This window comes from Peromyscus maniculatus, chromosome X (assembly GCF_049852395.1).
Source record: "Peromyscus maniculatus bairdii isolate BWxNUB_F1_BW_parent chromosome X, HU_Pman_BW_mat_3.1, whole genome shotgun sequence".
Lineage (NCBI taxonomy): Eukaryota > Metazoa > Chordata > Mammalia > Rodentia > Cricetidae > Peromyscus > Peromyscus maniculatus.
Genome location: NC_134875.1, coordinates 79,471,070 through 79,484,423, shown reverse-complemented (window position 1 = coordinate 79,484,423; position 13,354 = coordinate 79,471,070). Strand labels below are relative to the sequence as shown.

Here is a 13,354-nt window from a genome sequence, read left to right as displayed (position 1 = left end):
AGAAAAAAAAACCCAGCAATCAGTTTTTTCTAGTGAAGAGTTCAATCTTATGTGAAAACACTACACCAGTTTATAAATCATGCCACATACCCGAAACTTGTATGCAGTATTTCTCTGAAGATTTCTTACGGTGCAGGAGAGGTCTTCGCCATTGTATTTAGGTTTGAAACCCAGTCCCTGAAAATGGAGGACAGTGAACTTAGGAATGAAGCCTAGGTTTGAACTCTAGCTTCAACTTACTGTCTACCTGAACGGTCTTGAGAAAGCACCATAGTCTTTCTGAACCCCAAAGGGTCGTCTGCAGCAGGTCCTCTGGATATATGTTATAGCTGTTAGTTTGATGCTTTTGTGGGACTCCTAACAGTGGGGGCAGGGCTGTCTCTGACTCTTTTGCCTGCTCTTGGGATTTTTTTCCCTTCCTATTGGGTTGCCTTGCCCAGCCTTGATATAAGGGCTTTTGCCTTGTCTTATTGCATGTTGTTTTGATGTGTTTGGTTGTCTCTTGGAGACCTGCTGCTTTCTGAAGGGAAATGGAAGGGGAGCAGACCTGGGAGAGAGAGGTGTGTGTGTGTGGGGGGGGGGGGGGCGCGGGGCGGGGCGGGGAGCTGAGAGGAGTGGTGTTGTGGTCCGGATTATTGTATAAGAGAAGAATCTACTTTCAATAGGTTCCATTTTTCAAGACATAATGAGATAGCACATGTAAAAGCAACTAGCCTATTAGTTACAACCCAGAACAGGTCTCAATGTTATCTACTTTATTTAAAATTTGTTAACATGTCCATAGTAATTTCTGGCTGCTTTTTAAATTGACTAGCTCTTTGACACAGATTGGGAAATCCTGAATGGAATGAAATAGTTGCCCACCCACTCGAGAAGACTGAGAGGAGAAAGGACAACTTGGCAGAGATGTATTAAGGTGCTGAAAGATATGTATGACCCCAGAGAGTCATCCAGAACAGACCTGGAGTTGAAAACGCTAACAGACTTTTCTGAATAAAGACTGACCAGAACCCAGACGTGCTGCTCTGCATTCAGCTAGCTGCTGGATGAGGGGGCCTATGCAGACTTGCTCTACAGTTGCTCTGCATTCATCCCATTCAGAACACAGGGATCAAGGTTGGGATTTTTATTTTCCAGGTGAGAAGTGAGTACAAAACAGTATTGAAAGGTGAGGCTAAAGAGTATAGTACAAAAAAAAAAAAAAAAAAAAAACCACAACAAAACAAAAAAAACCCAAAACCAAAAACAACCTCCCCCTCCCCCGGAAACTTACAGATCTTGGCTCCTCCATCTCTAGCACATAAGTAAGAGTGTCATTTGGGTTTGGGTTTGTTGGGGCACACCACTCTAGTGACAAACTGTGGACTCCTGCTTCTTTCAACTTGGGTGGCAGCGGTGCCGGAGGTGTGTTTCCTGATGTGTAGAAGACTGCTAGTTCACTGAAATGACTAAAAGAATATGTTAAAATGGAAACATCAGTTTCAGGATCTTACGGCAGTACGGGTTTTTCAATAGTGAAAAGAATTCAGTGTACCTGATGCCGAAGTTATTTTTGGCAGCTAATCTGAATGAATACTTTGTAGAAGCAGTCAGTTTAAAGATCTTGTGCTGTTTCATGGGACCACTGTAGCAACTTTTGAACTCTTCACCTTTACCCTTGACAATGCACACAAAATATTAGAAGATTTTAAAATACTACACTTAACAACACATACTCAGCATAGCATTAATCATTCACAATCAGGTGATTTTGAAAGAAAACTATGCATCAGATCTAAGCCAGATGGGGTTCAGCTCTGACAGGGGGAAATGGACAGAAGCCCTCATCTCTGACCCAGAAGATATCTCCAACTGATAACTGTGTGCAAAGGAAAAATTAGTTTTCTCCCACAGAGTCTCAAATCACACTTAAGGACAGGCCCCATGCCCAGCAGTAGTTGGCCAACACAAAATGAACTCAAGGGTAATTTTGGAGGTTTTTTGAGTCACTTATAATGCTTTGTCTGGGCATTCTTTTAAAAAATCCTATAGGTCTTTTGCTTATATATTATGGTTTCCAATTTTTGTGTTGGAATGTGTGTGTCTCTGTGTCTATCTGTGTTTCTTGTGATTTTTCTTTGGCTCTTTTTTTTCCCTATTCATTTGTTTGTTTTGTCCTGTTCAAGTTTGTTTGCTTTTATTTTATTATTTTCTTCTTTCTTGTTTTAGATGCCTGTTTTCTAATGAGAGAGAATAAGAAAGGATGTGGATTTGCATGCAGGTGGGGAGGAGATCTGGAGTTGAGGGAGGAGAAACAGTAATCTGCATCTATCTATGAAAAAATTTATTTTAATAAAAATAAATATGCATACCTCATCCCATTCCAAAAGAAAGCTGCTTATTTTGGAACCATTATCATTGGAACCCTGAAAAGATCAGAATGATAAAGTTATGATGGGTTATTTTTACATAATACATATATATGTTGCATGGATTATTAAAGTGGAATAAATTACTGCAAAAACTCATCAAACACTTGTTTTCATGGCAATTCATATTTAAGATTAAAACACATGTTTTACAGTCTATAAGACACACACTGATTCTATACTTTGTGTTTTTGGACGACATAAAAGGAAAGACATTGAAATTAATACCTAAGGAAATGTACTGGTAACTGTGATGACTAACACCAAAATTGAAGTGCTGGAAAGGGGTAGTTCACTTTTTATTAGTTATCTTAGTTACACTGATATTTCTCAACTTACTTGGCAGGACCTCTCAGAAAGAAGAGAAAGATCATTGTGAAGAGGAGTGTGAGAGGAGGAAGTTACATGAAGCATACATAATCTGTCTTTAAAATTCAGGTTACAGGAGAGTGTTTCAAAGTCACACTGAGATGCTCTTGCCAGTAAAATCCTTACTTTCCACTGTAGATTCAGGCTGTTCTTGCTTCTGCTGATTAGTTTGGGTGCAAGTGGAGGGTCTGGTTCACAGCCAGGTGTTGTGAAGCTAACCACTTCAGACACGATTTTGTGCTGTGCATCTCTTATGGTTGTAACTCTGAAAGGGTAACAGAAATTGTTGTAAGCTTTCAAGTAGTGAGTTGCAAGATTGTGTTTCTAGACACATTTCTTTGTTGTTCTTTTGTTAGCATATACTGATGATACATAGTAATGGCTTTATGACATTTTCATATATGATCAGACTCTCTCCCTCCCCATTATGCTCTTTTGCTCCTTTTCCACTCCCACTGACCCCCCTTTTCCTTCCTAAGTCCCCCACTTTCTATTTTCATGGCTTTTTTTGGAGGAGGGATAACCTAAAGAGTTTAACTAGGGTTGCTTACAGGACTATGGAGGTGAGGTTCTTTGCTGGTCAATAGCTAGGCTGACTTCAGGAATTCTAAGTACTAAACTCATATAGCTTAAGGAGTCTTGGCTGGCTTACAGGCTGGTGTTAGGTCGTGTAGGACAGAGTTCTTACCTTACAAAGTAGACTGTGCAGGGCTGTAGATCTTGTAGGGTCACAGTAACTTCGCCACCACTGTGAAGATAATCTTTGTTTATATGGAATCTCACATATATTTAACAGCTAAGTAAGCAGTCCTAGTCTTATAACTGAATAACTAAGAACCATAATTTTCCTTGAGGTCTGGATAACTTTAAACCACCTTTTATGTGTGCAAAATAATGTTATCAGTAGGCTACAGCTACCCTTGAGGAGTAGCAGCCTCACCACCCATACCAAGTTTCTGAGGGCTATGATCCGGGAGATATGTGGTTTTCACTAGCTAGTGGACACACCACAGAGCTGCTCTAAGTTTCTACCGCAGGCGCTCAAGTTCAGAGAGTGGGATGCCCGTCCGCACATCTGCACCAAGAGGAAGCTGGAGGAGCTGAGCAAGGTGCTGCTAGTTATCAGAAAAGCGGCCACTAAGAAGTATTGAGTTTGGCCTGTCCCCTTGCATCAATAAATCTATACCACACGTCAAAAATGATAATACTAATTCAAAGCAGTCAATTTGCATTTTACTACTGCAAACATTTAACCAAAGTACTACAGTTACTTTTAAGTAGCTCATTTAAAAGAGCGTAGATACCAAAAGCTTCAAAGAACACCATGTCTCAAGCAATTCATTCATTCAGTTTCACAGGGATGTTTCTGGGGTGGGACCCTATCTGGCCACATGAATAGAGGGATTATGTTCCCTCTATGATTATGTCTTCCTGAGCAAATAAAAACACCTAAGTGTATTTCACCACACCAAGGAACTCCTAAAAAGACCCTTCTAAAAATTGAAGGGATTGATACTTTTAAACAAAGCCTACTTAAAGGCTTTAGGGCTAATCAGAGATGTAAGCAAACAGGCAACCTTCTCCTCTTGCTGGGGCTCCTCCTCTTTCCCCTCCTTTTCTTCCTAATGTTGAGAGCTAAGTTCTATTTCTTTTTAAACTAGTGATGTGTGTAAGATGCGTGACGTACTAGAAAAGGATTTCCATGCAGGTTAATTTTGCATATCCCTGTCTCCTACCCAGCATAGAGGATTGTGGGTTATTGATTCTTAAATTTCATAATTTTACCTGCTAAATTATCAAATAAATGAAACTTTACATAAATTCTCATTTTTTTAAAACTTCAAATCTTTGGCTAAAGAAAGTGAAAAAATTCTAGAAAGTAAAACTGTCAGGGATGATTTTCAAAGTGTTGTACAGCATCTGTGGCTTCTTTATTGCCTAAGCTTCGCAGTGGGTGGAAGAGTGGCCCTTTCTCTCCTCATTTGCATGCCTTTTCTTCCTCTTTCTCTGCATCTTCACCCAGGCTGACTGCTGTTCAGAACATCTGGGTGTGCGCATGCTATCTTCTGCTGTATCCTCCCTAGTCCTGGATCTATTTTTTGATTCACATCCCTGAACTTACCTTGCTATTGTCACAACCTCTTTTTTCTAACCAGCTCCCAGAATTTAATTCCTAGCAGAGTCTAAATACTGAATTCTCACTGCAATGTAAATTATCTCACTTGTTTACTTAAAGACACCATCATGTGGAGCTAATTCTTCCTAAAATGGACCAAGTGAAAACTGAGGAGGAATTAGAGGTTTTTTTTTATTCTCCTTAAGTTCAAATTTGTCTAATAGGAAGCCTGTAGCTGAAAATGGATGAGCTGATATTTAAATAACATACTGTGATCTAGTGAGCTTTTTGGATTGATTTGGAAACCTACTACTACTGTTAAAAAGAAAAGTTTAGGGAAAAAATGAAGAATTTAGCCTAGGTATAAGTTGGGGCATAATGGCTATATGGTTATACGGTATGTTTGAACTGAATAATGAGAAATAATTAAAAAAAACTTACTTATAAATGTTTTTATAGATTCCATTTTTACCATTGCTAGACAGCGCCAATTCAAATGTCACAGGAGAATTAATATGATCACATTTTTCGGTACTGTTCAGAGTCCATGAAATAGTAGCAGATCGTGTTTGGATATTAGAAACCTAAAACGATGAAAACGCAAGGAGTATACTTAAAAATCATAATCTGTAATTTTGAATCCAGTCTTTCTTAAGTCTTATTTGATATTAGGTGTAATTCCCATATTAGGTGCTGAAATACTGTGATTAAATTAGCCATTAATTTTATCTTTAATGATACTGCATTTGATATTATTTCATTGCTGAAGGAGATTATGAAAAATTTTAACACAGTAAATGCTTAAATGAATCCTCTACTAAAGAAAAAGTGCTGTGAGTTTGCAGGGTTTAGACTGTAAAGGTAAAAGAGCATGAAATCATCACCTCTGTTACTTACCACAGGTTTTTCAATGTTGAAACAGCATGACTGTGTTCTGTGTTCTGTACTGTTTCCTAAAAGTAAGAAAAAAAACCCATCTCAAACAAAACAATGTATTGGCAAAAACAAGAGAAAAAAGTTAGACCTGTTATCACTCTACAAATACATCTGCACAACGAAAGATACTAAGACCTAATGACAACTTATTAAACACTTAAAACAGAACCTGGTCAAAATATGTATTAAACTCTAGCAGGATATGTACAAGATTCCTTAATTTAAATAAAATCATACAAAATAAATAGGATTGAAATTTGCAATGTTTCATTAGAAGACAACTAAAAAAATTCAAGGACATGCAAATTTTACAAGAAGATATATTTTTTAATGTGTGTGTGTGTGTGTGTGTGTGTGTGTGTGTGTGTGTGTGTGTTGCTAGGAATTTAATCCAGGACCTTTGGCATACTACATAAGCACTCTACCACTGAGATGCATTCTAAAACTTTTCATGATTTTAAAAGGCAGCCTAATTATGATTTTGCATACACTATTTGGCCTTCAAAAGTAGAATTAGAGTTCTGTCACTTGATACAACATACATAAACCCAAAGGACATTATACCAAATGAAATAAGCCAAGCACAGAAAAACAAATACATAATGACCTCACTTACATGTAGAATTTAGTAAAGTTGAAAGGAACATTACCATGAGTGGGGTGAAAGTTAGAGAATGGGCAGCTGCTGAACAAAGGGAATAAAATTTCATATGGGAGAAATAGGTTTTGAGAGCTATTGTATCGCAGGGTGACTCTGGTTAATATAAGGTATATTTCAATATAACATACATGCATTTCAAATATTTCAACATAAAAAACCCGACTGGCAAGTGAGATGACAGGTGTTAGTTAGCTTCACTTAGTAATACCACATTATATTTATTTATTACATATATGTGTGTGTCAAAATGTTACACTGTACTTTATATATATGTGTTTATTATTTGTCAACTAATAAATTAAAAAGAAATTAGAAAAACGTGGAGGTACAAGTATAATGAGGTTAAGAGGAAGCAGAAGCAGAGAATGGCATGTTAATATTTAAAGTGGTGACGAGGTGACATTGGAGAACAATGGTGCTTTCCATCAAGCACTATGACCTAAGTTTGAGCCGGGGACCTGCATGCTTGGAACGAGAAAACAAATTCCCACATATTGGCCTCTGATCTCCCTCATTCACAGATAAGCACAGGCTAACTAAATAATTATGTGTAGTAGAAATTTACTTAAAAATGCATTGAGAGTCCAAAATATTTGGCGTGAGTACTCATTGGCAACAAAACTGGATTTCTGGGTTTACCTTTTAGTGCTGCATTTGACGATAGAGCCTTCTTTTGTTTTCCACCTGATATCTGCTTATCATCTCCACCTCTCATATTATTCTCTCTCTTTCCATGATCATTTTCAGTATAAGCTCCGGTGTTGTTGGAAATGCTGTCAGCACCAGAAGGTCTGAGAGCATTATTAACTGAAGAGGGGATATGAGCATTTTCAGAGATGGGAGCACTCTCGGAACTACCGCTTGGAGTACTATCAGGAGTTGATGATTTTTGAGTTCCTTCAGAGGTGACTGAATCATGACTAATTCTGGAAGGGTCTGGAGCACTAGTAATGATGTCAGCGCAAAAAGTAGTGTTTGAGGTAGATGTGCTAGGGGCATGATCAGAGGAACTAGTGATTTTGTCAGTAGTGTTACTGTCTGGAAGACTGTCAGCAATGGTTTTTGGAGTATCGTCAACAGTGTAAGTGTTCAGAGAGCAAGTGTTTGAAGTGTTGTTGTTAGTGTCAGTGTGAGTGCCTGGAGCAGTATCCACAGTGTAAGCACAAAGAGTACTAGAAGTACTGGACATGTCAATGGCTTTGTTTGGAAGCAAAGGAGTGTCATTGAACATGGAGCTAGTCTTATGTTCACCAAATTGGCGATCTCTCAGTTTCTTCTTTGAATAGTCTCCCATTTTAACATTCCTTTCATCAAATTGGTTATGATTTACTCTTCCATGAGGATAGGTTTCTAAAAAAGATAATGTGACAATGTTCAGTAATTATAATAACCATATTCTCTCAAGTTCTTTCTTCCACTTAACCATCAAAAGAACACTGGTAAATCATGCTTTACTTAAAAATATTTTTTACTTTGCTTCAATCCAAATATTTGATATTTATGTATATGTTCTATATATATATGTATTTATGATATACTGATAGGTATGGAAAATATGAGCAAATAAGTATTTTCCTAGATAGTAACTTCGCTTTCAAATCCTAAGGTCTTATGATTGTGATGACAATCCTCCAGTGACTTTTTTTTTTAAGATTTATTTATTTATTATGTATACAGTATTCTGCCTGCATGTGTCCCTGCAGGCCAGAAGAGGGCACCAGACCTCATTACAAGTGGTTGTGAACCACCATGTGGTTGCTGGGAATTGAACTCAGGACCTCTGGAAGAGCAGTAGGTGCTCTTAACCACTGAGCCATCTCTCCAGCCCCTCCAGTGACTTTTATATTCCCAATAGATAGCATTAATAGTCCAGATTTTTATGATTTTCTAATATGATTTTATAGATCAGTCAGGAAAAATATGTACCACAAATTACATGCTATATAGAAGCAAAAGAAATATTTATAAAAATACTGTTTAATGAGTAGTTTACCTGAGACATAAACTTTAGGCATTATAAGCATTTTGCCTGTGGACTATCATCAGCCCTAAGATATATGCATGATATACAGTCATTCATGAAATGTTATTATCCTCTACTTTATCCAACTTTAATAACTGTCTAAATCTGTTTGCTTTTTAACAAACTGAAAATGTTTCATATTTTTTCCACTTTTATAAAATTTTCTGTTTCAAATGGCACATATTCGTTGTGTTGTAGTGATGGGTTTCATAAAAACATTTTAATGCAACTATATCATGTACTTTGCCCATATTTATCCCCTTACCTTCCCATTTCTTTCCCTTCCCACTCCTGCTCTTCCCTAGTTTTTGAGAAGTCCTTCTTTTTATCCCCCTCCTCTTCCTTCTCTACCTCTGCCTCCTCCTCTTCTTGAGACAAAAACTGCATGTATCCTAGGCAGGCTTCAAACTCCAGGAGAGGATGACCTTGAACTTATGATCCTCCTGCTTCCACCTCCAGAATGCTGACATTCTAGGTATGTGCCACCATGTCTAGTTTTATGTGGTACTGGAGATGAAACCCAGGGCTTTGTGCATGCTAGGCAAGTACTCTACTAACTGAACAATATTCTCAATTCCCAGCCAGTATCACTTCCACTTCCATGTCACATCTATATTTGTGTCTCAATGACAATGGTTTGCATTTAAGAAAAGTGTATACTGGGCCTGGGGAGATGGCACAATGGCTAAGAGCACTGGGTGCTCTTCCAGAGGATTTGGATTCAATTCCCAGCTGCAACACAGCAGCTAACTGCTGTCTGTTAATTCCAGTCCCAGGGCATATGATGCCCTCTACTGGTTTCCATAGGCACTGCACACAAATGGTGCACAGGCATACATTCAAGCAAACACTCCGTACAAATAAAAACAAAAATCTCAAAAGAAGAAAAGCGTATACTACCATGATGCTCCTGGTATATAAATGTTGCTGGTGCTGGTAGTAGTGGTGGTGGAGGTAGTGGTGCGGGTGGTGGCATCTGCTGTGGAACAGGGTCTTGGATGTAAGTGACTGGAAATTCCCCTTGAACTGGGGGATACACCAGTTGAGAGGCCTGTGGGTATGTGAACTGTGCTGGTGCTATGAAGGGCGGCAGTGGTTGCACAGGAGCAGGCAGGGGCATGGGATAGTCTGGTGTCGGAGGCACAATGATCATTTTTTGAATTCCATTTTCTTCCACCACCTAAAACAGAAGACAGAATCATTCATACATATTAAAATTCATATAAATCATCATGCTTTAGATTTATATCATATCCTGTTAATCTGGAAATCTAAAACATCAAGGACCAATAATCAAGATCATTCTTTTTTTTCTCCATGTATCTTGATTTCTTTTGAGACAGGGTCTCATTATGGAGTCTTTGGATCTCACTCTGTAGACCAGGCTGGCCTCAAAGTCACAGAGATCCACCTGCCTCTGCCTCCTGAGTACTGGGATTAAAAGTGTGTGTCACCATGGTTGGCTTTTATTTTTTTTTGAAAAGAGGTAATTTCTGACACATTTTCAAACCTTAAAGTGAACCATATAATTTAAAACTACCCTTCCTAATCCTTACTTCCTCAATGTTTCACAACTGGAGACTACTGTGAATTTCTTAAGAACACTTCGAAAACTTCTAATTTTCTTTCTTTTTATTATACCCCAGCAGCATTGTTATTCTGTATTTCCTTTCCTTTTTATTTAGTAATATACCTTTGAAGACTTTTCTGGATAGGTTTATAAATCACTCCTCCCCCTTTTGAGACAGAGTCTAACTATGTAGCTCTGGTTGTCCTGGAACTCATTCTGTAAACCAGGCTAGCCTTAAACTCACAGAGATCCTCCTGCCTCTGCCTCTCACCAGTGCTGGGATTAAAGGTGTGTGCCACCACATCCAGCTCTATTTTCCCAATTTTTTTGCTTATTATTATTCTGCTCCATTATCTGTAGATATACTACACAAACTCATTTATAGGAGCTGGTCTGCGTTCAAACCTCTTTGTGATTGTAAACAGCACTGTAAGGAATATTATATATATATATATATATATATATATATATATATATATATGATTAATATATCATTCCAAAGTTGTAAAAATGTGTCTATCTGATAAATTAAAGAATTTAATTACTAAAGAATTTAAAGTGAAATTGCTGAGTGCAGGCACAAGTGCATGCATCTTTTCATTAGGTATTTTCTTACTACTAATTTTGTTTAGAATTAGTGTGCGTTATACTGACTTGTTTGGCATGTTCTGCATCTACACCGCTATGCCATCTACACAACCAAATAAGCTATGAAGACCAAGGCTAGGAAGAAGGATAACAATACATCTTCTCAACTCTATATTTGCAAAGCCATTGAATATTTTCCTAATGTCAGTAGGAGTGTTATCTGCCTGCTCATTTTAGGTACAAAATAAATATTTGAGGAAATTCTTAGGTCTTTAAGAATGAAACACTACTGAGTTGAAAATACTATGTGATTTTAAGGACTAAAGATTTTACATTATCAGAAGCCATTACTGTAAAAATTGTAATGGTACTTAAGGTGGATTAACAAACTTTACAAAGCACTGGAAGTTTATTAAATATTACACGATATAAATTCAGTAAACAATTAGGTATCATTTATGAGGCGATCTAAGGGAGGTTTGGTTAAAGTCAATCACTTGAAATAATTATACAGTTAAAGGTTTAGTTAAAAGCAAAATTTAAAGAAATGACAACAGTAAGCTAAGTAAATCCATATTTCTGAAAATCTATTTTCATACAGTGACATAGTAAAGATGTTAAATGATAATATAGAGCTAGACACCAAACCAAAACCACATTAGCATACCTGAGATACATAACCAGGAGGAAGGTATATTGGTGGAAAACTTCCAGTTGGTGCTATCAGAGGTACATCTGCAGGTCCTAAGAGAATTATTAATAAATTTTAAACGAAGTCCATTACAGAATCCAGTTAACTTTGCAGAGTAAAAATCAGCACTGAGCTTCAACAATAGCCATTTTGAAAGGGTATTGTTGTATATTCACAAAGTCCATTGCCAAAGTATAGATGAATCACTGGAAATTCATTTCAACCAATGGAATATAATTAGGGGATATATAATGAGTACTGGGTAAAACATATATTATAAAAATATTGGCCAGTTCACTGTGAATTAAAATGAACTATCAGCTTTCTGCTAGTGGTTCTTTCACTTACCATGACTATACTGCCTAAAGTTTTACTCTGTGTCAAAAAATAATTTCTTGCAGTGATATGACCTAATACAAATGAAAGGAAATTTTATTTCAAGATGTCCTTCCAATAATATTAAAGCAAATATATACACATATATCTATGTGACAACAATTAATGAAAAAAGAGGCCTGTAGGAGAGCAAGGAGGGCTATATGGAATAGTTTGGAGGGAGAAAAGGGTAGGGGGAATGATGTAATTATATTATAATCTCAAAATAAAAGAAATAATTTAGAAAGTGAAACAGGGGTCTGGGGAGATGGTTCAGTGGTTAATAACACTGCCTGATCTTCCAGAGGACCTGGGTTTGATTCTCAGCTCCCACATGGTGGCTCACAACCATTTCTTAACTCCAGTTCCAGGGTATCTGATGCCCTCTTCTGGCTTCCATGAGCACTGCACACACATGGTGCACAGATGCATATGCAGGTAAAACACTCATACATGTAAAATAAAAATAAATATATCTTCAAAAAATAAAAAGGTGAACAGTTTTTAGGAAATGACCTACTATAAAGAAGGGCTTAGAATTATTCCTGCAATGTTGCACTTTTATACCACATATTATATGATATGCAAATGTACATAACAACTGTAAGTTACAGTACAGATACTTATATGTCATCATTCTTTGGGTTATTTCTAATTATTATAATTAGTATTAAGTTTAAGAATATATGGGTTTTTAAGGTCCTAGAATGGTAATTTGTGAGTTCATGATGAATATTACATACCAATCATTTAAAAATCTATTGTTAGATGATATTTTCAGAAGTTCTGGAGATACAGGTGCAGAGACAAAAAGCCCAACAAGATAAACACAGAAATTCTCACACTTTCAAAAGAAGACTGACCAATCAGAACTTCACTGCAGTCACTTGAGATTACTTAGATAAACATTTAGACTCTTCTTTTAAAACTGATTTAGTTTTATTTGATGTATATGAGTGTTTTTCTGCACGTATGTATGTGGACTATGTGTTTGCCTGGTGCCTGCAGAGTCCAGAAAAAGTTGTTGGATCTACTGGAATTGGAGTTACAAATGGTTGTGGGCTGTCTTGTGGGCTGCTAGGAAATAAACCTGGGTCCTTTGCAAGAGCAAACAGACCTCTTTAAGTCCTTAGCAAGAGTATAACTTCCTATGAACCTCACTCCAAATGGTCAATCTCAAGAAAGAAAATGGGTGCTATGAAATTTACTGCTTAACAAAATAGTCGGATGCTACTATCCAGATGTGAACCCACACAAATGGCATAAAGTGAGACTAGATAACTTTCCTTTAAAAGAATTCTCATTCTCCTTCAAGGGTGATTCTTTCTCTGAGAATTTTCTTGCTGTGTTTCTGTCTTTGCAGCATATTTTCTTTTATTTTTTGGTAATTTCACATATATATACTGTATCTTGGTCATACATATCCCCCATACTCCTTCCCTCCAGCTTTCCTCACCTTTCCAACATATCCCCCATTTCCTTTTACATCCTCTTATTTTTAAAACATATAACCCACTAAGTCCAGTTAGTGCTGCTAGTGTGTGTGTGTGTGTGTGTGTGTGTGTGTGTGTGTGTGTGTGTGTGAGTTTAGCCACCGAGGCGTAGGCAATCTACCAA

The 13,354-nt window shown here is 37.2% G+C and overlaps 1 protein-coding gene across 4 annotated transcripts in view; it reads right to left on the bottom strand.

The window, feature by feature from the left end:
- Positions 1-13,354, bottom strand: part of LOC102904905 (fibronectin type III domain containing protein 3C1-like) — a 65,745-nt gene that overhangs the window by 17,351 nt on the left and 35,040 nt on the right. For all 4 annotated transcript variants that reach the window (XM_042269326.2, XM_015986256.3, XM_076562828.1 and 1 more), the window contains 11 exons: positions 11,339-11,415; positions 9,414-9,693; positions 7,130-7,840; positions 5,791-5,846; positions 5,335-5,477; positions 3,466-3,525; positions 2,904-3,042; positions 2,352-2,405; positions 1,535-1,656; positions 1,274-1,448; positions 91-177 (listed from right to left, as the gene is read on the bottom strand). In XM_042269326.2, coding sequence (XP_042125260.2) covers positions 91-177; positions 1,274-1,448; positions 1,535-1,656; positions 2,352-2,405; positions 2,904-3,042; positions 3,466-3,525; positions 5,335-5,477; positions 5,791-5,846; positions 7,130-7,840; positions 9,414-9,693; positions 11,339-11,415 — 1,904 coding nt within the window. The remainder of the gene's footprint in view (positions 1-90; positions 178-1,273; positions 1,449-1,534; positions 1,657-2,351; positions 2,406-2,903; positions 3,043-3,465; positions 3,526-5,334; positions 5,478-5,790; positions 5,847-7,129; positions 7,841-9,413; positions 9,694-11,338; positions 11,416-13,354) is intronic.